Source organism: Sceloporus undulatus, chromosome 6 (genome assembly GCF_019175285.1).
Source record: "Sceloporus undulatus isolate JIND9_A2432 ecotype Alabama chromosome 6, SceUnd_v1.1, whole genome shotgun sequence".
NCBI lineage: Eukaryota > Metazoa > Chordata > Lepidosauria > Squamata > Phrynosomatidae > Sceloporus > Sceloporus undulatus.
Genome location: NC_056527.1, coordinates 53206335 through 53228964, shown reverse-complemented (window position 1 = coordinate 53228964; position 22630 = coordinate 53206335). Strand labels below are relative to the sequence as shown.

The following is a 22630-nucleotide window of genomic DNA, read 5'->3' as shown; positions in this document are numbered from 1 at the left end:
CGAGGGAGGGAAACATTGCCACCTGCTGGCCATGGCAATGGAATTGCGAGACCGACTGAAGAATTTACATCTCTCCCACCATTGGTCCCAAATTTGCATGGCCCCGCCCTGGGAGGCTCGGCGCAGGAGAAATAGGGCAGCTTCATGGAGACTGATTGATGATTCCCAGGACTTCACCTCCCTTTTGTGGGTCCCTTTCCTTTGCATCCTTTCCAGAGATGACACAGAATTGGAAATAATGTATATAGACAGATGGCATCTATCTATCTATCTATCTATCTATCTATCTATCATCTATCTCCCTACTAACAGTGTAAGCATAAGTTGTCTTGTTTCTTTTGCTCTGGTGCCACAACAAACTACACTTCCTAGAAATCCACAGCATTGAGGCTTGGCAGTTAAAGTGGTGTCAAACTGGATTCTTTTTGCAGTGTGGATATAGCCTCAAACTGGATCATTTCTGCCATGTGTTTTGGATCACAGCTCCCCAAAACCCTATTCGGTTCTCCCCTGCCCTGATGCTCCTCTCTGTTGAATATAATATATATGAGCTCTTACTGTCAGGAGGTTCCTCCTAATGTTTAGGTGGAGCCCGTTTTCCTGTAGTTTGCCTCCGTTGTTCTGGGTCCTATTCTCTGAGGGCTATCTGCAAATACCTTTGTAAGACCGTGTTTCTGGTCCCTGAATAAGTGAGATTCCCACTATCTCTCTCTCTCTCTCTGTTCTGCTGTCACCTGTTGTCTTCTCAGAAAATAGTTTTGTGCCTTTTGCCTTTTTGTATTTATCAATATAGGTTCAATATTATTTTAATAATTTAATTCCTTTTTAATGTCCTTTCCCCCTATGTTTCTTAATTGTAATGTTTTTTAATGTTGTGAAGCCACTCTGAGGCTCAGTTCTGGGAAGAGAGTGGGATACAAGTAGATCTAACAACAACAACAACAACAACAACAACAATAATAATAATAATATTGCAGAAATAATCCAGTTTGAAACCCCTTTCAGAGCCCTGGCTCAGTGCTAGGGAGGCTTGGGAAACTATGGCCTGTTACAGACAGCCAAAATAAAGCTGCTTCGGAAGCTGCGCCAAAGCTGCACTCCAGTGCTTAGGAATGGAGTGTGGCTTTGGCGTGACTTCCAGACTCTTAGGATGCATGCATCATTTAAACAGCTTATCTCCAAAGAGACCCGAAGCAGCTTTATTTTGGCAGTCTGTAACAGGCCTATAGTTTGCTGTGGCCCCAGAGCTCTCTGACAGAGAAAGACCAATGTTTCACCAAACTACAGTTCCCAGAATGCCCCGGGATTGAGCCAGGGCTGTTAAAGCGGTCTCAGACTGGATGATTTCTGCCCTGTGTTTCGGACCAAAGCTCCCGAAAACCAAATTCAGTTCTTCACCTCTTCTATCTCTAGAGACAGACGCATATATGAACCTGAACCAGAGGAGAGCAAATGCGATAAAACAGGGATGGGTTTTATGATGCGAAAGTACTAATAGAGGGGTATAATCACCTTTTAAAAGAGAAACAGGCCAGAAAAGAAAGGGGGAAGAGTAGCATTATTAATCAGCAACTGATTAAAGGAAAAGTCCTTATTGGGTTAATTAAGAATAATAATAATAATAGCAATAATAAGTGTAGTCGCTTCATTTTTGGCACGATTGTCCTCCCTACTAGTTTGCAGCACTTCAAAATGCATGTCAATCATCTGTGCATCATCTGTAATGTAAACAGTGCCCTGACTTGGGCAGCCTGAGTAACTGCAAATAGTTGCAAAACCAATGAGGTGAATCTTCTATCAATGTGTGTGTGTGTCTGTGTAGAGTGTTCCTGAGCTGGGCTTCCCAGGTGACGCACAAGTGGCATTGCTTCCCTGTTTCCCTATTCCAGCGATTACAAGGGGAGGATGCAAATATCTGCTTTCATGGTGGGAAAGATGGAAGGGGGGAAGGCTAAATGAAAGTAGAAATGAGCCCTAGGTCTTCCTAAGGGCCTCCTGCGCATGGCAGAGCGACTGTTGCACCCATCATCCACAGAGGCATCCTCCCCTTTCTCTTTTGCTCTGAGTAGAGCTGCTGCAAAGCCCATCATCCCCCAAGGCTCCCTCAAAGAGAGAGAAGGAAAGGAGGCTGCTGGGGGGCCATTGCTCTGCTTCTTTCTTCTCGCAACAAGATGCAAAAAGGCTGAGAAAGAATCCAAGGACAAATTCCACGAAAATTAACTTACATTTCCACAAAAACAAGACAAAAATAGGGCTCAGCTTAAACCCTGAATTTACAAGGGAAAATACCGCCTAAGAACGGATGCTTAATTCCCTGTCCGCCCAGAGACCCCTCTCTTTGGGACGGCCTTCCAGGTCACAGTGAGACCTTGGCCTGACCCCAGCCCTCCCTCTGTCTGCCTCGACCTCCACTCCCCCTCCGGCCCTGGCAGCCCTCTTCCCCCAGAGAGGGTTTGGGTCGGATCCCGACCCAAACCCTTTCTGCCCTGGGGCCCAGGAAAGACTTCAGGACTCTCCTCCCATCTCATTGGCTCAAAATTTGCATGTCACCGCCCTTGGCCCCACCCACTAGTCTCTGAGCCGCAGCTCGCTGCTTTTCTCCATTCTATGGCCGCTGGGACCTTCCTTTAAACTGCAAATCCCAGAATGCAACAGAAGAAGGCAGCCAGAGCCGTTGTGTGGAATAGCTGGACTATAAGAGTGTAGCGCCCACCCTTCCGCAACGGCAAGGACGCATGCGTGTTGGGCTCGCGCTTGGCGCTCCTTGCTGCCGCGCATGCGCCTCGCCATAGCCATCTACTAAGAAATTTGGGACTTCAGCTCCCAGAAGCCTCAGCCACTTTGGCCAATATGCCTGCGCTTCTGGGAGTTGAAGTCCAAAAAAAACCAAAATCGCTGAAAGGGAACAGATTGGGGGGAGCGCTTTGGTACTAAGGCCGTCCCTCTCCCTCTCCCTTCTTCCCTCACTTCCGGCTTTTCCTCTCTGCGCATGCGCAGTTGCTTGAGAGGAAGGGGTATAGCGAGGCCACCGGAAGCGGTTCTTTCTTTCTTCCTTCCTTCTTTCTGGTCGGCTCGCGCGTGGCGTCCATCATGGTGAGCGCGGGCCTCTGAGGCGGTTGGGGAAGGATTACAATCTGTAAGCCTTTGGCTGCATCCATAACCCGGTTTGGAACCGCTTTAACTCTTTGTCTGGCTGAAGGCAATGGAATTCTGGGAGTTGGAGTTTGTTGTGGGGCTCTGCTCCGCTCTGGGCCCCACAACAAACTCCCAACTCCCAGAATTCCATAGCAGATAGTGAGACAAAGACTGAAAGAGAGGGAGTTTCAAAGTTTCAAAGACTGCGTCCGCACTGCAGAAACAATCCAGTTTGAGACCTCTTTAACTTCCCTGGTTCAGTGCTAGGGAATCCTGGGAGCTGTAGTTTTGCGAGACGTTTAGCCTTCTGTGTCAGAGAGCCCTGGTGCCGCAATAAACTACAATTCCCAGGATTCACTAGCTCTGAGCCAAGGCAGTTAAAGCGGCCTCAAACTGGGTTATTTCTGCAGTGTGGATGCAGCATAAATCAGGGCTTGATTTTCCCCCCTGTCCTTAAAAAGCCCTTTTTACATAGCATTTGATACATTACATAAGTTAATAAGCAAGCTTTGATTTATAAGGAGATTGACAGGAATTTTGTTTATTGGTGATTTGCACACTTTTAATGTGAAAATAATAATGGATGGTGATGCAAAGTAAAGGGATATTGGTTGCCTTTTCCATAAATGGCTTGTTTTTATGCTCTCAGTTATTGATCTCCTAAATTATGGAGTTTAATGGCTTCCATTTTGCTATTCTGTGATCTCTGCTGGGGCCAAGATTGGATTCATTTCTAAATGAGTCTTTGTGAGATATTAGAATTGTATATTTTCTCTTCATGAAGGTGTTCAAGCGCTATGTTGAGATTGGCCGAGTTGCCTACATTTCCTTTGGACCACATGCCGGCAAGCTGGTTGCGATCGTCGATGTTATTGATCAGAATAGGGTAAGTATGGATGTTTGCTATATGCCTGTAGAATAGCTGTGTATTCAACTATTTTCGTAGGATGCTAGCAGTGGTGCCATAAAGAAAAATAAGCAGGCTTTTTTGCTAGCTGCATTGATTTCCCTGTTTTGAAGAAAGGCAAGTCTTCTTCCACATCCACCATAAAATATGGTATAGAGGGGTGTTTCCTTATCCATTTTTTCTTAGTCCGTAGAAAGCAGACTTAATAAAAAAAAATCCCAAGTATCCCATATGTTGCATTCCTTTCATGTACATGAAAATGCAGATTGCTGGTTCTTAACAGGCCAGATAAATATACAGACTTTTGTGAATGTGTTTAAAAAACTGATCTAACATAATTCTAAACTTTTGATTTCCCCTCTTACACAAATTTGAAGCAGATAATTCTATCATTTTGTCACATGCAATACAGTGCTACATTTAGCAGATCTCACTGCAAGAAAAAAATGGATAAGTTTGTAGTATAAATAAGCTGAAGATACCATGTCCATTCTGATCTTGGAAGTTAAGTTAGGTTAGACCTGGCTAGTACTGGGGAGACTGTCAGAGAGTATCAAGTCATGTAGGCTTTAATGCAGAGAGTGGCAATGGAAAACTAGCATGGAGTTTTTTGCCTAAGAAACACACATGAAATGCATTAGGTTGCCATCAACAGGTGACTTGAAGGCACATACTTTTGTAGTCATTGGCCTGTTACAGACTGCCAAAATAAAGCTGCTTGGGGTCTCTTTGGAGGTATGCTATTTAAATGATGCATGGGTCCTAAGAGTCCAGAGGTCACGCCAAAGCCACACTCCATTCCTATGCACTGGAGTGCAGCTTTGGTGCAGCTTCTGGATTCTTAGGACCCATGCATCATTTAAATATCATACCTCCAAAGAGACCCGAAGCAGCTTTATTTTGGCAGTCTGTAACAGGCCTAAGTGACCATCTTAGGGCTAAAATGTTAACACTGGTTATTTTTATTTGTGACTCTGCTGTTATCAGGAATAGACAGAAGGAAACACATCTTGGCTTTCAAGAAGATGATGTATATCATATAAGACGAAACAAAGATGAGGGTGGAAGATTGTTGCAATGCTGTTTGGCCTTCCCTGTTCACGTTTTTATCCTTGGGACTTTTGTGAAAAATAACTCTTTTCTTCTTTCCTTTAGGCTCTTGTAGATGGTCCCTGCACTGGGGTCAGAAGGCAGGCCATGCCTTTCAAGTGCATGCAGTTGACTGACTTTGTTCTCAAGTTTCCACACAGGTTGGTTATCCTTGTCGTTCCATATCATTGTTTCTAAAGTTAAATTGATGTGGAAATAGCTTGCATTGTCACTGAGATAGGATTTATTCTGTTTCATCTTGGCTGAAGGATTTGCAGGAATAGTGGCATAAACAACTCCTGCACTCCAGTTTATTCTCAAAGCCTGAAATCTCTTCTATAATGGGACTTTATCACATGGGAGGAAATCCAGGATTGCAAAGGCATTTTCCTGGCAAGGTCGCAGCAAAGATTTTCAGACATATCGCGATAGAGAGGACTTATCCCAGGAAGAAACAGAAATGCTCAAGCAACAACCCATTTACGGGGAAATCCCATGAATGGTTTGTTGCTTGAGCATTCCTGTTTCTTCCCAGGGTAAGCCCTCTGCAATCACGGCATCGTCTGAAAATCTTCACCACAACCTCACGGCTTTGCCAGGAAAATGACTTTTTAATATCAGCTTTCCCTCAGTATGATAAAGTCCATTGTTTCTGTATTACATATACAGAAGGCAAAGGCAAACCCCTCTCTGGGCAAATCTTGCCAGGAAAACTACATCACCTTAGGGTCGCCTTAAGTTGGAAACGACATGAAGGCACACAACATATTTAAAACACAAAGCTTACGCAGGGAGAGTCCTTAACAAGTCTTTGAAACTGAAGCAATATGGACCCATAATATATGGTCCATAGAATGTTACCTACAATACAAATTTATATTAGAACTAGGGCTCCTTGTGTGATAGCTAGTCTTAAAATGTTTGCCATGTGCTGAAATAGATAGCAGATTTTGTCGTAGCATTACAGTGTTCATGACCTCTGGGAGGACTCCTCTTTTCATAATTAATGTACGTTAATTATGATAGGTGATGTAGACCTTCAGTAAAAGGACATGCAAATGTAGGAGATTCGTAAAATTTGAACCCATGGCACATTTCTGTTATGGCAGAATACATCAATTGATGAAATCTCATGTTATGTTATAGTAACAAATATTTGTGTGTGTGCTTAAATCTAGCGCCCGTCAAAAGTATGTGCGGAATGCTTGGGAGAAGGAAAATGTTAATGAGAAATGGAAAGCCACCAGATGGGCACAAAAAATTGATGCCAGGGCAAAGGTATGTTTTCAAAAAAGCATAAACTGGACAACATGCTAAATTAAATTGGGGTCCAAATAACTGAATGTGGTGTCTTAACAGAAAATCAGAGAGGACCTTTAACAACAGTGGTACAAATGAGTTTGCTATACTGCAGTGAAAACTGTTCAGCTGAAGCACGGCTTTTCTCTGCTTATTCTCTATATAGTTTAGATTTTCAGCAGAAGTACAGCTAGGCAGAATCAACTCCCCTATCAGCATTCTGTGAAAATGAAAATGCTCTTTCAGTTTTTCAGTGGGTTGTGGTGGGTTCATCCCTAAGGGTTTGTTTTTGTACTTTTGCCATCATTCTGCTGATGCCTCTTGTGCGTTTGTTATATAGGTGATGACACTGCTGCCTGAACATCAGAAATAAGAACTTATGTTAAAATAGGTTTTAAATATTAGGTGCTGTAAGCCGTATTTCAAAGAAAGGAACTGGCAAAACCCCATTTGAGTATTCCTAGCCTAAGAATGCATGGGGTCACTGTAAGTCAAGAGGAGACTTGATGGCACACCCACACCCATACATGTTTTGGTTCACTTAGTAAAAGATGAATCAGCTAAAGTACTAAATTGAGTAGTAGTAGCACAGTCCTAAGTCATTGGCATTATATAAATAAAATAAGCAGACATGATTTATTCAAGAATGCATGGATATTAAATGAGTGGCCATGAGATGTTTACTTGATTAGGAGTAAAAATCGGGGAGTCTCAACAAGGCACTGGAATAATCTTGTCCATCCTGCAAAATATTTCCACAGAAAGCCAAGATGTCAGACTTTGATCGTTACAAGGTTATGAAGGCCAAGAAAATGGTAAGTAAATTGTGTGACATGCTTGTATTACAAAGTCATAACTTTGAAAATATGCTAAGGACCTACAGTATAGCTTTATTTTCTAGGTGAGTCCAATTTTATAATATCTTGAATTTCTGTCCTAGTGCACAATCTTGAGGCCTAAGGACATCATCTGAGGCACTTTACATATCTGTGTTTTTAGATTTCATTCAGTTGATGATCAGAGAAAGTGTCTTTTAAGTTGTGGTGTTCCTGTTATAATGTGTTTTCCCTCCCAGGAGATTTATTTAATACTAAACTTAATAGTTTTATGTGCCTGGACAAGACTGTATTTCCCCAGCCTTTAATATTCATACCAAATCCCTGCCAACTATCTGTTATTCCTATATGTTTTAATAAGATATTTTAGACTCGGATGATTTGGTTTTTAAAAAGCTTGCTCTTAGATGTGTATATTACTTTCACTTTTTACCTGAGAGGCAGGGAAGCAATGTTTTAACTAGATAAATGTTTTATCACTTAGCATGTACTTTAGCTATTGTCCGCCTTTTCTGTACATCCAAAACTATAAGTTTAACTTCTGTAAAATGAAAGTTGGAAGTTTTGACCACAGTTCAGACAACATATTGCCAGGTAAAAGTGCAACACAGCCCTTTGGGTTCTCATGTGTGTGTAATTAGTAAGGTTGGTAAAAGTTGAGCTCTTCTTGCTTACAATTTTCAATAATTTTTTTACAGAGAAACAGGATCATCAAGCATGAAGTAAAGAAACTCCAGAAGGCCTCTGCTCCTGCCAAGAAAGCATAAACTGTCATAAAATAAACTTCAGTTTATACATCTAGTACAATCATATGAGTTATCTGATTTTTTTCTTGCTAATTTACCTGGAAAAACATTTGTTGTACTTTTAAAAACGAATGATGACAGTTTTATACATATTTTAATTATAGACTAAAAATAGTTGGAACACTGAGAGCCAGCTTGGTATATTGATTTGAACAATGGACACAACAACAACCAGTTATCAACTAAGCTGTAGCCAATTATGGCTAACGTGTCTTTACATTTCCTTTCTTCTGTTTTTAATTTGAAATTAAAATGCACAAGCATGCTTCCTCTTATGCCTAAAAGGCTAATAAAAGCACTGTTGAGCTGTACTTGAACAGTTTAGTTTGGATCTTTCCCCACTGTACACTTTGCACCTGAAAAATAGGCTGCCTGATAGATCTGATAAAAATGGAACTCTTGTTTGAACAAAGAATGTGATACTTAACTAGACTAAAACATACCAGACAAATCTAGATTCCATTTTTTTTAATGAAATGAGCACAATGTTGTATCTGTTGGTATTAATAGGAACATAATGTTAATTGGGAAGCAGTGGTGTCATGCTGGGGGTGTGGGGCGCACCAGGTGACACCCTGAAGGGGGAGGTGACACCACTATTCCTTAAACATCTGTATTTTGGCAGAAACAGGCTGTGCCATTTGTCTGTATCTTTAAAATGCTGAAGAGATGGTATAAGTGGGGTAAGGGTCAGTGGGACGAGAAAGGAAGGCCCCAGGTTTTTTTTAAATTAAAATTTCAAATTTCAAAAGGGGAAAATCTTGGAAGAGAAATGTAAGATACAATGAGAAGGATAAACCTTCTGAAAGTCTTACTGATTCCAGCTCCACCCAAAATTGCTTCTGACTCCACAGCTCCCTTTTTTTTCTGTTATAGAATATATTTTTTCTTCTTAAATTTTATTACACAGAGAAAATGCCACAAACAATATAACAGTAAATAAGCATATAACGATAAAAGAAAAAAGAAAAGAAGAATAAGGAAGTAAAAATCCAGACATATTTCTATTGATGCAGCCTAGAATTGCATGTGCTTTTTTAGTTGCTACATCACACTCTTGACTCATGTTCAACTTGTGGTCTATTAGGACTCTTAGTTCCCTTTTGCATGTGCTGTTGTCAAGCCAGATATCCCCCCATCCTATACAGTGCTCCCTCGGGTTACGAAATTAATTCGTTCCGTGGCCGCTTTCGTAACCCGAAAAGCCTTCGCAAGCCGAAAACCCATAGGTGCTAATGGGAGAAAGCCGCGATTCCGTGTGAAATAGCGCCGAAAAGCACCAAAAATTTTTTCGTAACCCGAAAAAACATTCGTAACCCGGAACAATTATTTCCTATGGGATTTTTTCGTATCCCGGAAATTTCGTAACCTGGGTATTTCGTATCCCGAGGTACCACTGTATATGTATTCCATTTTTTTCTGCCTAAGGGCAGTACCTTATATTTCTTCCTGTTGAAATGCCTTTTTAAAATTTTGGCTAAGCTTTCTAATCTATTAAGGTCATTTTGAATTTTGATCCTGTCTTCTGGGGTGTTAGCTATCCCTCCTAATTTGGTGTCAGCTGAAAATTTCATAAGCATGCCTTCTGTTCCATCATCCAAACAGTGGCACCACTAGGGAATGCAGGAGATGTGGAGTGCACTAGGTGACACCTCAGAGGCGGTGTCACCCAGTGGGGTGGTACACCCAGCAAGTCTGCTGGGCCAGTGAGAATGTGTGTTGTGTCTCTTACTTGCTTGTCCATCTCGTCAGCCCCTTCCGTTTGGGCTTCAGCATGACATCAGCCACACCAGAGCCCAAATGGACTTCTGGGGCCAAGGCAGTCTGCTCCATACTGGGTAGCACCAACCCCTGGTATGTCACTGCAACCAAATCATTGCTAAAGATGTTGAACAGCACTGGATCCAGGAGAGATCCCTTTGGGACTCCACTAGTCACTTCTCTTCAAGATGAAGAGGAGCCATTGCTGAGCACCCTTTGGGTTTAGCCAGTCAACCAGTTCCAGAGCCACCTAACAGCAGCCTTGTCTAACCCAGATGTTACTAGTTTGTTTGCAAGAATATCATGATGGATCTTGTTGAAGGCTTTGTGTCTATCAGTTTAAACTACTGAAACTGCAAGCTTTCTAGTCTCACAAAATCTCTTGTAAACATATTTAGGGGTTACAGTGGTGCCTCGGGTTACGAAAATAATTCGTTCCGCGGCCGCTTTCGTAACCCAAAAAGCCTTTGTAAGCCGAAATGCCATAGGCGCTAATGGGGAAAAGCCGCGATTCCGTGTAAAATAGCGCCGAAAAGCACCAAAAGTTTTTTCGTAACCTGAAAAAACATTCGTAACCTGGAACAATGTTTTCCAATGGGATTTTTTCGTATCCCGAAAATTTCGTAACCTGGGTATTTCGTATCCCGAGGTACCACTGTAGTTGTGTTGGCCATGGAGCAAAATATAACAAAATAGAACACCCACAAAACAATAGTACCTTCACTTAGCAAATTAAAACAGCGCAAAATATGTTATACAAGCTTTTGAAATTTCACTGGCTTCATCAGGCAAAGATCATATGAGAGAAGAAAGGGATAATGTTAGAGACATACGTAGGCCTACATATTCTCTTTCAGACATTTTGTCTACAATGTTTTGTAGAAAAGGATTCTCTATGGTGATCCTGGACTAGAGCCTAGCATAGAATAGCGGGGGGTGGGGGGAAGGCTGTATGTAGATCCAGGAGTCCACCTTTATTTTGTGTCGTTAACCGCCCTCGAGTTGATCTTGAACCATGGCAACCCTGTGGATGAGACCTCTCCAAGGCTCCCTGTCCTCCATTGTTCTGCTTTGTTCCTGCAAACTAATACCAATGACCTCCTTAATAGAGTCCATCGATCTAGCATGTGGCCTTCCTCTCTTTCTATGTTCTTCCATTTCTCCTGCATTATTATTTTTCCAGTGAGTCCTCCCTTCTCATGATGTGTCCAAAGTATGACAGCCTTAGTCTAGTCATCTTGGCCTCCAGAGAGGGTCCAGTCTTGATCTGCTCTAGGGCCTATTTGTTTGTCTTTTGGGCCATCCATGGGATCCTGAGCACTCTTCTCCAGCACCACATCTCAAATGAATGGATTTTCTTCCTATCTGCTTTCTTGACTGCCAGCTCCTGTATCCGTACATGATAAAATGTCACAACAAAGGTAAGCTTTTTTAGGTTCTTCAGTACTCTTCAGTACCTTTGTTTTTCCTGAGTAACTGAAACGTATACACTTGCTTCTTAAATCACTGCAGTTTAAGACTCTGAAACACAGCATGTTTTTCCATAGCATGCATGTGTCAGAAATTGTTCATCTTTATCAAAGTAACCTGCTAGACAAGCAGAGCCAGGATCTAAAACAGCTATCTGGCTCAACTCCAGAAATATAATGTCAATAACAACAACAAAATTGAAATTTTGTTAGTGGCCTCATAAGACAGCTGCCAAGACACATTTCCTGGGAACTTGTCTTATTTACTCATTATAAACTAAACAGGATGGCCCACAATGTAAAAACAAAATTCTCTCTACAAACAAAAGGCTACATTATTAAAACAGCAACAACCAGTAGTGAGTGAAAGGTTTCTAGAAATTTCCATCTCTTTTAGGGGCAGGAAATCTATGGGGGGGGGGGGGAAGAAATTCATCAAATTTCTCCAGTCAGAAGAAAAATACTGACAATTTCTCATGGATGGAATTGCATTTCCTTGTGACTTCACTTATTATAGTCAGACATTCAGTCGTGCATAATATCTACATATTTAAAATTCTGCATCACAGTTTGTACATCTAATGAAATGGAATATAGCTCATGAAAGCTTGTTCTCTAATGAGGTTAAGTCCTAAATGCACTGCAGAAATAAACCAGTTTGAGATAGCTTTAAATAACCTGGCTTGGTGCTAAGAAATTCTAGGAATGGTAGTTTTGTGAGACATTTAGCCTGTGTCAGAGAGTTCTAGTGCCACCATAAACTAGAATTCCCAAGATTTCCTAGCACTGAGACAGAGTAGTTAAAGGAATCTCAAACTAGATTATTTCTGCAGTGTGTTTTGGACCCTAAGGGGCAAAGCAAACAGGAAAAAAAAGACAGCTTTGGGGTGGAATGGGGGCACGCCACATGTCCCAACACTGCCCCCATGCTAGCTTCATGCTGCCTCACTGACCACACAGCGGGTGGCATCACAGTGTTTCTGTGGTGTGACATTTATATGCACTGCACTGCAGAAATGTGGAAAAACCACTATTGCGGTGGGAAATCTGGCTTTTGTCAGCTCTAAAAGGAGTGGCTTTCTGCTGCTTCTTTTTCAGCCGGCAAATAGCTGGATCGGAGCCATGGTGTGCTGTTGCTGCGGCTCCAATTCAGTGCTCAAAAAGGCAGCGGCAAGCCACTCCTTCGGGGCAGTCTGTTTCACCCCTTATTCTTTACAGTGCCACTGGGCTGTCTTTTGATTTTGTTTCAGATGGCTACCCTTCTTGAAATCTCAGTAAGGATCTGCTTTTGTGTGGTTCTTGGTACAAGGTGGAACTGATGTCTGAATTAATCCTTCAACTAGTTTTTAAACACTTGCCTCTTCACCTTAATGATATTGTGTTTGTCCCCTGTATCTTGTTTAGGCCTTGGTTGTTTCACACCTGGACTATTGTAATAGCCTACTGGCAGGTTTGCCTTCCTGCTCTCTTACTCCCCTGGTTTTAATCCAGAACAGTGCTATCCAGGTTGTTTTAAATCTCCCCAAATACTTACTTGTCTCTTCCTCTCATAGATCCTTCCACTGGCTTCCAGTTCAGGCCAAGGCTCATTGTAAGCCTTTGGTCTTAACATTTAAGACCCTGCACTTTAACCTTTCCCTGTATAAGCAGGTCAGCCAGCATGGTACGTACTATCTAGAAATTTAAGATCTGCAGACAAAGGATGATAGGTGGTTCCACCAACAAGTATGGCTCTGTCAGGGCTAGGAGCCTTTCAGGATTTAGCTCTGTGTTTGTGGAACAGCTTCCTTTGCACCTCCGGCTATTGGAGGATCTGATCTGCTTTTGTAAAGGGTTGAAGACCTTTCTCTTTGAATCACTGGATTAAGATGCTGGGCATATCTAAGGTGGCCAAGATGGGCAGTAACTGAAGAAGATTTTGTTTCTTTTGTTTTTAGCATATTAGAATATTATTTTAGTATTTTATAGTGTGGTTTTTATTGTATATGTTTTGGTGGAAAGGGCACTATAAATAAATGTTGTTGTTGTTAACCTCTTCCTTCAGAACCAGTGTAGAGTAGTGGTTTGAGCATTAGGCTAGGACTCTGAGACCAGGGTTAGACTCTCCACTCAGGTATGGAAGCACTGTGTGATCCTGGGCAAGTCACACTCTCTCAGCCTCAGAGGGAGGCAAGGGCAAAAAACCTCTGAACAAATCCTGCTAAGAACACCCCATGACAGATTCATCTAAGGGTCACCATAAGTAGAAATGACTTGAAATCATGCAACCATAGCATCTCCTCTTGTCACATTTGTTTCTCTTGTTTTCCTAAATAAAAGTTGCAAACTATATAAATTAGGGACCTGCCTAATTTATGAGTAGGCAAAGTGCAAATTCAGACACATGGGGCAGGATGAATATTTGTTGATGCAAAAGTGGTCCAACCCTGTAAATGATGAACTCTTGGCAGCATGTCGTAAAGAAATGGAGGTAATAATCTGATCTGCCACAAGATGGTGGTGTATCTCCCTCTTAAGATTCTTATTAAACCATGTATTTTCAATGTAGTGTAAAATTGTTTCTGCCCAATTATTATTTACTTCAGCTCCAAAGATGTTGTCTCAAATTATTTTTAGTTCTGCCATTTCACTGATGGACGAACAGGGAATGTTAGTCCTGTGCAAAAAGAAAAATTATATCAGTTTGGAAACATCAACTGGTTTTCCATCTGCTAACAAATATGAGCATATAGAAATTAGAAAATGACTTCTAAATGAGAAATGCCCGTCTTTGCTAGATACCTATGAAATCTGTATGATATCCCTAAAATTAAAGTAAGCAGACATACTGCAAGGAAAGTGTTGCGCTCCTGTTGAACTTGCCAATTTTTCATTCATTATTATCATATATATTAGAGATGCAAATAGGGAATGGGTAAGGAAGCTGAACATTGAAGCTGCTTTTGGTTATGAGTCAGTTTATGAAAAAAATAATTTGGTGACTGTTGAAGGTGGGGAGGGAATTCCTAATGAACTATCAAACTGGAGATGGATATTTTAAAATGTTAATTTAAAAAAAATGATCTAAATCTTGGATCAAATATTGACCAGAATGGAGACAGTAGTCAAGAAATCAGAAGAAGACTAGCATTGGGAATGGCAGTTATGAAAGAACTAGACCAATTCCTAAAGTGCAAAGATATAACTCTGAACATTAATGTGAGGTTTGTCGAAACCATTGTAGTCTGCATCACTATGTACAGATGTGAGAGCTGGATAGTGAAGAAAGCTGATAGAAAAAAAATCAACTAATCTGAGATGTGGTGCTGGAGAAGAGTACTGAGGATACCGTGGCTGGCCTAGAAGATAAGCAAATGGGTTCTAGAACAGATCAAGTCTGAACTATCCCTGGAAACTAGTATGATTAAAGTGTCTGAACTATCCCTGGAAACTAGTATGATTAAAGTGTGACTGTTGTACTTTGGCCACTGCATGAGAAGGCATAAATAGTTAGAAATGATAGTGATGCTGGGAAAAGTAGAGGGAAGTAAAAAGAGAGGAAGACCACATGCCAGATGGTTGGACTTGATCAGGGAGGCCATGGGCCTGAGTCTGCAGGACCTTAGTAGGGCAGTCAAGGACAAGGAATCTTGGAGATGTCTCATCCATAGGGTTGCCACAATTCAAAGTTGTCTTGTGGACAGTTAATAACAACAAAACCACTAGTGACAATATTTCTGAAGTTATCTATATTAAAACTGTTCTGAAACATCTTATGTACACTTTTTTATGGTGTAAGTGTTCATGGACTACAGTCCATTTTATTGAATGTCTCTGATGAAGCAGACTCTACACCCAAAAGTTGTGCCATAATACATTTGTTGATGCAAATATGGTCCATTCTCTATTATTTATTTATTATATTTATATCTTGGCTTCAGTGAGTTCAAGAGTCATGCATGGCTTTTCTCCTCCCCACTTTACCCTGACGATAGCAATCCTGTGATATCAAAAAGCCCAAATGAACGAGAAGATACCTATCAGTTCTCAATTGTCCCACCTTCAACAGCAGGCGAGGCATCATTGGCCATTGTTTTGTTGGGTTTTTGTTTTTAAGGGACCATGTTATGACTTTGACTTTGCCCAGCTCAGAGCGATGGTGCGGGCTTTCGTTCTTGGTTCCTCTAGTGTCTGCCAGGTATTTCCACACCCTTCCTTCCCTTTGGGGAATGTCTCCCATCTCAGCCATCACTGCTCCATCTTTTCCAACGCCAAAATGCTGGAGAGTTCCCATGTAGGCCAACATCAATTTCATCTGCTGTAGCTCAGTGTGGCCTTAGGGCCATTCAGATGTCGTGTTTTTTTTTTAAAAATGGAATGAAGTGAATAACCTCACTCATACATTCCGGGTTTTTATTCACACTATGGAACCGCATCTCTCTGCAAACGGCATCTCTCCACATCCTGGTTTGGTTGCTCACATGTGCCGGCACTTTCCCCTTGTCCCACACCCACCAGCACCCTTCAGCAGGGTAGAGACTCCTTCTCCCGCACTCAAGGGGCTTGGCATCCCCTTTTCTCTCCCATCCTTTCTCTCTCTTTCCCCCTCTTTTTTTCCCAGTGGTGGCTGTTCCACTGGGGAAGGGGCAGCACTTTCTTGACCATGGGACTGTCGATGATGCAAATGGATTTGAAACACATTCAAAGCATACAGAATTTTATCTTGTCTATTCGTGCCTATTCATATAGGTTATTCACACTTCTTCCTGCCTGCGAATCATTGGTGTGGCAACCACACAGCCGCACCAACGATCCAGAGGAGAAAGGAGCCACTCCTTTTTCCTCCTTCGTGTTGGGGTGCAGTGGATGCATGAGGCGCAAGAGCACCCTTTTTCTGGGCCAAGTGGGGCGCTCTGGGCCCCACAACAAACTCCAACTCCCAGAATTCCATAGCTTTGAGCCAGGCCAGTTAAAGCGGTGCCAAACTGGGTTATTTCTCCAGTGTGGGTGCAGTCTTAGCCTTGATTAATATTTGAATGCTCTCCCACCAAGAAATACTAGGTACTATGGACTCTATTTCAGAGGAAGGAAGTGGCAAGACCACCTCCGAGGATCCTTGCCTAAGAAATCTCTATGAAATGTATGGGGTCACCATAAATTGATAGACAACTTCAAGATTGAGAACACCCAGTGTAGGTTGAATGGATGCACACACTCTACTTTGAGCTCTTTGAAGAAAGGATGTGACTGAAATGAGATAAATCTCTAGTTGTCCACCTCTTTCTCTGTTTTGTGTCAATTTTCATCTCCAAAATGAGGCTTTCCCCCTTTTTCATTCTCAGAAAACAGTATAATCCTCTTTCATAGAATGTTCTGGCCTAGTTTTGAAACACAGGTGACCATGTTTGGCTTTGCTCCAGAACTCTGACGATGCAAATGAATTGTTCTGTGATGTATTTTTCAGTCATCTTGTGCCTGCTAAGAATGAAAATCATTTTTATTTATTTTCCTATTGAGACAATAGTCTTTTTCACACCACACAGTTACAGCAGGGATTCCCCTCTGACTGCCATAGCTCCATCCTGGGATTTGTAGTTTCAATGCTGTTTTCAGATTTCTCTGCCAGGGAGCTCTAGTATCTCTCCAAACTGCTAATCCTGGAAACATATGGGAAGCAGCCATGGGAGTTAAAGTGAAAACATAGTGCTATAATTGTGTAGTATGAAAGAAGCTGGTCATTCTTGACACTTTAAAAAAACATTGGCAAGTAGAATAATGCCAGCTGTAAGATTTTTTATCCTTTGTATGGTGAGGAAAAATAAATGTGGGGGAGGGGGGGTTATGCAAGAGAAAACATTTTGCTTAGATGGCACGTTTCTGATACAAAGAATAGCATCTCTTGCTATTAGCTTAATTCCTGCATACAAAACTATGTGTATTTCTGTGCAAAATACTTTCTTGGAAGATTGAAGAAACATTAGTCATGCTGAAAGACTGCTCAGAAATATTTGTATTTGTGAGTGTGTAGGGAGAACAGGATACTCTCCAACAGTCCCAATTGGCAACCATCCCAGTTAATCCTCTGCCTTCCCACTTTTTCTGCTGCTTATAAAATGTCCCATCATCAGTATGCCATTGGCGCACTGTGATGCGTCCATGATGCAAGCGCGGCACCTGGAGGTGCGGACACACCACCACACTTGTGTCATGCATGCGAGCCACATATAGATGACGCCACATAAAGATGGCGCTGCCCATATGTGTTAGGGTTCTGGAGCATGCAGATGCTGTGCATTCTGGAACCCTAAAAGTGGCCCCAGGCAAACCGGCAGTCTGTACTGGGCTTGAGTTCAAAGTGCAAAAGTAGTTTGTACTCAGTTAAGCAGAGGGAAAGAGAAGAAAGGACGCAGGCAAAAGTAAACTGCTTCAGCCTCTCTTAGCTTGGGTGTCCTTCCACATGAATAACATTGCCATCTTGCCCACACTCTGATATTGTTTGGCCGCACATGTCCTGGTTTTGATATGTGAAATGTTAGAAGGGATATAGTTGTTCCTGCGTATAAGGGTAAGGAAAACAAGATTTACATTGCTATTGTTGATTGCTACTGCTACCTCACAACTAACTAGTGGTGAGTGGTAGTTGTCTTTTTATTCTTTGCTCTTCTGAACCTCTTCTGAGGCCAAGATTAGTGCTAGAAGCCTTTCTGTTGCTCTTTGATATTGACACAGTTTTGGAGGTAGTGATGTTGAGGTGAGAAATATTGCTTCGACAGAAAAACTAATATTGCAATATTGTGTACAGATATTATCTTTTCTACAGAAAAGATATCTGCTATAAAACTACTCAGTGCTTAATTGTGGAACATTTCAAACAATAATGGGTGTGTTGTGTGCCTTCAAGTCAATTCCGACTTATAGTGACCTTAAGGCGACCCTATTGCAGGGTTTTCTTGGCTGATTTTGTTCAAAGGTAGTTTGGCGTTGCCATCTTGAGAAGGTCCGAAACAGACAGGCCAAAATAAAGCTGCTTCGGGTCACTTTGGAAGTATGCTGTTTAAATGACACATGCATCTTAAGAGGCTAGAAGCTGTACCAAAGCTGCGTTCCAGTCCTTAGGACAAGAGCATGGCTTTGGCGTGATTTCCGGCCTCTTAGGATGCATGCATCATTTAAATAGCATACCTCCAAAGTGACCTGAAGCAGCTTTATTTTGGCCTCTCTGTTTGGGTCCTAAGATATGGGGAGGAGGTATATCCACTCCTGCGTATGGTTTTGCTCCTTGTAAGAATTCTGCACTCCAAAATGAAATTTTCCTTTAGTCCCAAAATTTCTAGCATGGCAGAGAGTGAGAGGAGATGATGATGATGATTGATATATATATTCTGCTCTTTCCCCAAAACTGAGACTCAGAGCAGCCTACGACATTAAAAACTGTACAATTAAAAACATAGAACAGTGTGAGATTAAAACCGAATTAAATTATTACACTATTAAAACAGATGGCATGTAAAAGAATAAAATATAGTTAAAAAGATAAAAGCGTTTAAAAGAGAGACTGAAAATGGTTCATACCTAGGACTCTTAGATTTGCTATGTTTGCATTCCCTTGGTAACTTTGCTTGCCCCATTGCTTTGTTCTAAAAGAACAGCTGAAGTTTTAAGTTACTGCAATGCTAGAAACTGAGGGACTGAAGGAAAATTTCATTGAGGGTGCCAGAATTTTTATAGGGAGGGCAATGATGTCACCATACTTCGGAATTACACCCCTGCTACTATTCTAGCTGCTTAGCAGTGTAAAAATGGTTTAAAAGAGGACTGTGTTGTATTTATTTAGTTAATAAGTAAGGCATATATGCCCCCCTTTTTATTACAAATATCCAAAGGAACAGCAAATAAAAATCACCCACTTAAAACAAAACAAAGCAAAGCCAAGCAAGGAAATCAGAGTCAGCAGAGCTTTTTTAAATAAAATAAAATAAAAAATTCTAGTAAGCAATTACATAGAAGCAGCCAAACCACAAATCCCCCATTAAAAGCCTTGGAGGATAAAATTGTTCTGTAATCTATCACGTTAATGGTAATAACACTGGTGAGTTGTGTTCCACAGTGGTTAGACACAACTCCCTTTAGGAGAATGGGGTAAGACAGCCAAAATAGAGCACAAGTGGGATCTACAACAAATTGTTACAGTGCTGATTACTCCGTTGACAGCGGCCATGCTGGGTGGGGAATTCTGGGAGTTTTCATCCAAAAAAGTAACCTGATTTTGGCAGGTATGAATCACTGGTTTGAGGGGAGCCAGAATATTATCTAAACATATTTATATGAGTACAATTCTGCAATGTGGTTCAGAGAGACGTTTAAAATCTCATATTTTTTAGACATTCAAGCAAGCCATACTCATTTAAATCATCACAGCATGAGTTTTGCAGAAGCTGTTTTGTGGTGAGAAAAGCAATTTGGAGTTTCTCAGTATGCACAGTTGGCTTAAGCCGTCGGAATGAGTAAATACCTCTGAAAGGTATACTGTAATGGCTGTATATTTCCCACCACCGTATGCTTATCTGAGTCATAATCATAAACAGGGGACAAGAGAAATATTTGGGAAATGCAAAAATGCTCCAGCTCACCAAAAGAAAAGAAAAAAGACCTTGGCACAGATGTTACTTTATACTCTAGAATGGGAGTCTTATTTTATTTTATCATAAGAAAGTTTTTAGTATATAGCAAAGCCTTTCCTTGGGACACAATATATATTTTTATAGGCATCTGGATTTGGAAGCCTTTACTAAAACTAAGTTTTTTTTATTAGAGAGTAGTTTTTATTTCACTGGGATGGTGAGTCTGCCCCGGACAAAGATTATCAGACTTTTAATATCATGGGTGTTCTTAAAATGGGTTTGAAAGTATGAGTCTTCTCAATTGCTTTGCCTATGTGATATTTTGATCAGTCTGATAATCAATATAAAAACAATAAGACAACGCAGGGGACATTGCATGGGAATTTATTTGTTTGATTTATATCCTGCTTTTGTGGATTTCTCAGTGGCTTCTAAAATAATTCTATAAACAAGAAACAGCATAATAAAGTGTACATGTAAAAATACAAATTAAACTGGCTATGCTATTAAAATTCAAGTTAAATAAATCACCACATATCAAATGAGTTGATACTTTTCCTATATGTTTTCTTCACTGTCCAGCTCTCACATACAGTGATGGCGAATACAAAGTCTTGGATGATTCTAACTTTAGTTTTCAGTTGTCTTTACTCTTTAGGATCTTCTCTAGTTCTTTCATAACTACCCTTCCCATTACAGTGCACCTGCTCCATAAGCCGGCGCGCCACACACAGCTTCCACTTTATGCAGAAGCCGCGCTGTAATAAATTAAATGGTGCATGTGTCTGTAGCGTGCATGTGCTGTGCCACTGCGAGCATGAATCCCATTCTATTGAATGAGGCTTGAGTTTACACGGTATTTGCCTTAAGCGGGTGTGTGTGTGCGCGTGTGTCCAGAACGGATACCCGTGTAAGGCAAGGCTACACTGTACTACCTATCATTACTACCCTTATCTTTTAAGGAGTGACACCCCCCCCACAGAAAAAACCAAACGCACAATTTCCATATTGCTTGAGAGCATGGAGATGAGTGAGGATTCATCCAGCTCTTTTCCTGTAGTTGGATGCATCCCAATGCACTCCCCTCCCACCACTCTCTGGCAATAGGGTTGCCATAGCGCCGGACCTCAAAACAGGAAAAAATGTAGGACAAAATTTTCAAATGCAGGACACACAAAAATGTGTCCTACATTTGAAAATTCTGTCCTACATTTTCCCTGGCGATCGCGGCGGGGAGCAGAGGCCAAGCGGCGAGAGAAAGCCTCCACTTAAGGAGGCTTTCCCTCCCCGGCCTGGGCCCCGGGCCTCACGCGATCAGAGGCCAGGATTGGGGCCTGTCCTCCTTCCTGGCCCCCGCTGGGACCAGGAAGGAGGGGAGGAGGCCTGCGGGGATCGCCGCGGCCTGTCCTCCTTCCTGGCCCCGGCTGGGACCAGGAAGGAGGGGAGGAGGCTGCAGGGAGGTGGTTGGCGCGGCTGCGCCCAAGAGGCGCCGCCTCCCTGCAGCCTCCTCCGCCCCAGGCCTCGCTGCCCTCCTTTTCCTCTGCGCGGCCATGCGCGGTGGAGGAGGAGGAGGGCAGCGAGGCCCCAGGGTTGCCTTGCAACCCCGCTGCAACCGGGCTTTTCCCGGTTTTTGGCTGCACCCGTGCCGTGACCGGGCAGGTGCAGTCAAAACCGGGAAAAACCTGGTTGCAACCGGGTTATGGCAAGCCTATCCGGCAACAGAGAATTGGGGACGGTGGCCCTGCTGAAAAGGTAGGTTGGGGGCTGATTTTAGTTGTTGCTTGGTTGGGAAGAAACCCTTCCAACATGTGCAACAATCATAAAGATGGGTTGCAACAGTGTGAGCCAGACATTGTTGTTGTTCTTGTTGCTGTGTACTCCATGGTTGATGGAGAACTGAACTCTGGTCTCCAGAGTTGTAGTGCAACGCTCAAACCACCAAACCACATTGGCTCTCACGGTTGAGACTTAAACCACCACTGTAATTTATAAACAGAAGGACAGCCAATGTTTTTAATGCAATCCAGGAACAGTTGCCCAAGAGGTAGGAGGGAATCCATCAAAACCAATCCTTCATTTGGTATTTTCCATGATCTTCTTTTTCCAGGCAATACTCCTGGAGCTAACAGGTCAAGTTTTTCTAATAAAGTTTCCATTGGCTGAAGCATTACATGCAACTTCCAAAGGGAGACACTGCATGTAATGGGACACTAAAGACATTGCCCAGTTATTATATCTTAATTAGAATTCAGTTTTTAAATATCTCAGGGAAAAACTTTAAAGACTGGACAAGACTGCAAGTGAGTGTGCTACGATGTCTATCAATTGTTAAAGCATGTATTCTTCCTAAGTTTTTATTTCTATTCCAGACAATTTCTTTGAGACTCAACTTTCAAAGAATCAGAGATTGGTTAAAAACAAACCAAAAAAGCTCTAGACATTTTTAAAAAGAGAATAATAAAGCTACAGTATTAGATTTGTTAATAAAATTAAATATAAGCTAACTTTGGGGGCTTGGCTGTTCCTCATTTATTCATTTTCATTACAGGCATTTCAAATAAAACAAATTTGTAAATTTGTTAAGGGAAGTGAGGAGATAGCATTAGTCAAATGGAGAGTGATGTTTCTGCTTTATACAGGGAACCATTAACATTTCTTCCCCTCTTTAAAGATAAGTTAAATAGTATTGTTAACCCCTTTCTTTTAGCAATGATTAGTGACCTGAAAA

At 41.7% G+C, this 22630-nt stretch overlaps 1 protein-coding gene across 1 annotated transcript; it reads left to right on the top strand.

Moving 5' to 3' along the window:
• The first annotated feature begins 2955 nt into the window (after positions 1–2955).
• RPL14 (ribosomal protein L14) lies at positions 2956–8073 on the top strand. The gene is made up of 6 exons (XM_042477218.1): positions 2956–3093; positions 3920–4021; positions 5198–5292; positions 6310–6409; positions 7192–7245; positions 7965–8073. Exons 1-6 carry the CDS (start codon positions 3091–3093, stop codon positions 8031–8033), a joined length of 423 nt encoding a protein of 140 aa, XP_042333152.1. The 5' UTR covers positions 2956–3090; the 3' UTR covers positions 8034–8073.
• The last annotated feature ends 14557 nt before the right edge of the window (positions 8074–22630 follow it).

Excerpts from the sequence above, each read along its gene's own strand:
- RPL14 (XM_042477218.1), top strand. Across the intron at positions 6,410-7,191 it reads AAATTGATGCCAGGGCAAAG|AAAGCCAAGATGTCAGACTT; the intron begins GTATGTTTTCAA and ends ATATTTCCACAG. Across the intron at positions 7,246-7,964 it reads TTATGAAGGCCAAGAAAATG|AGAAACAGGATCATCAAGCA; the intron begins GTAAGTAAATTG and ends ATTTTTTTACAG.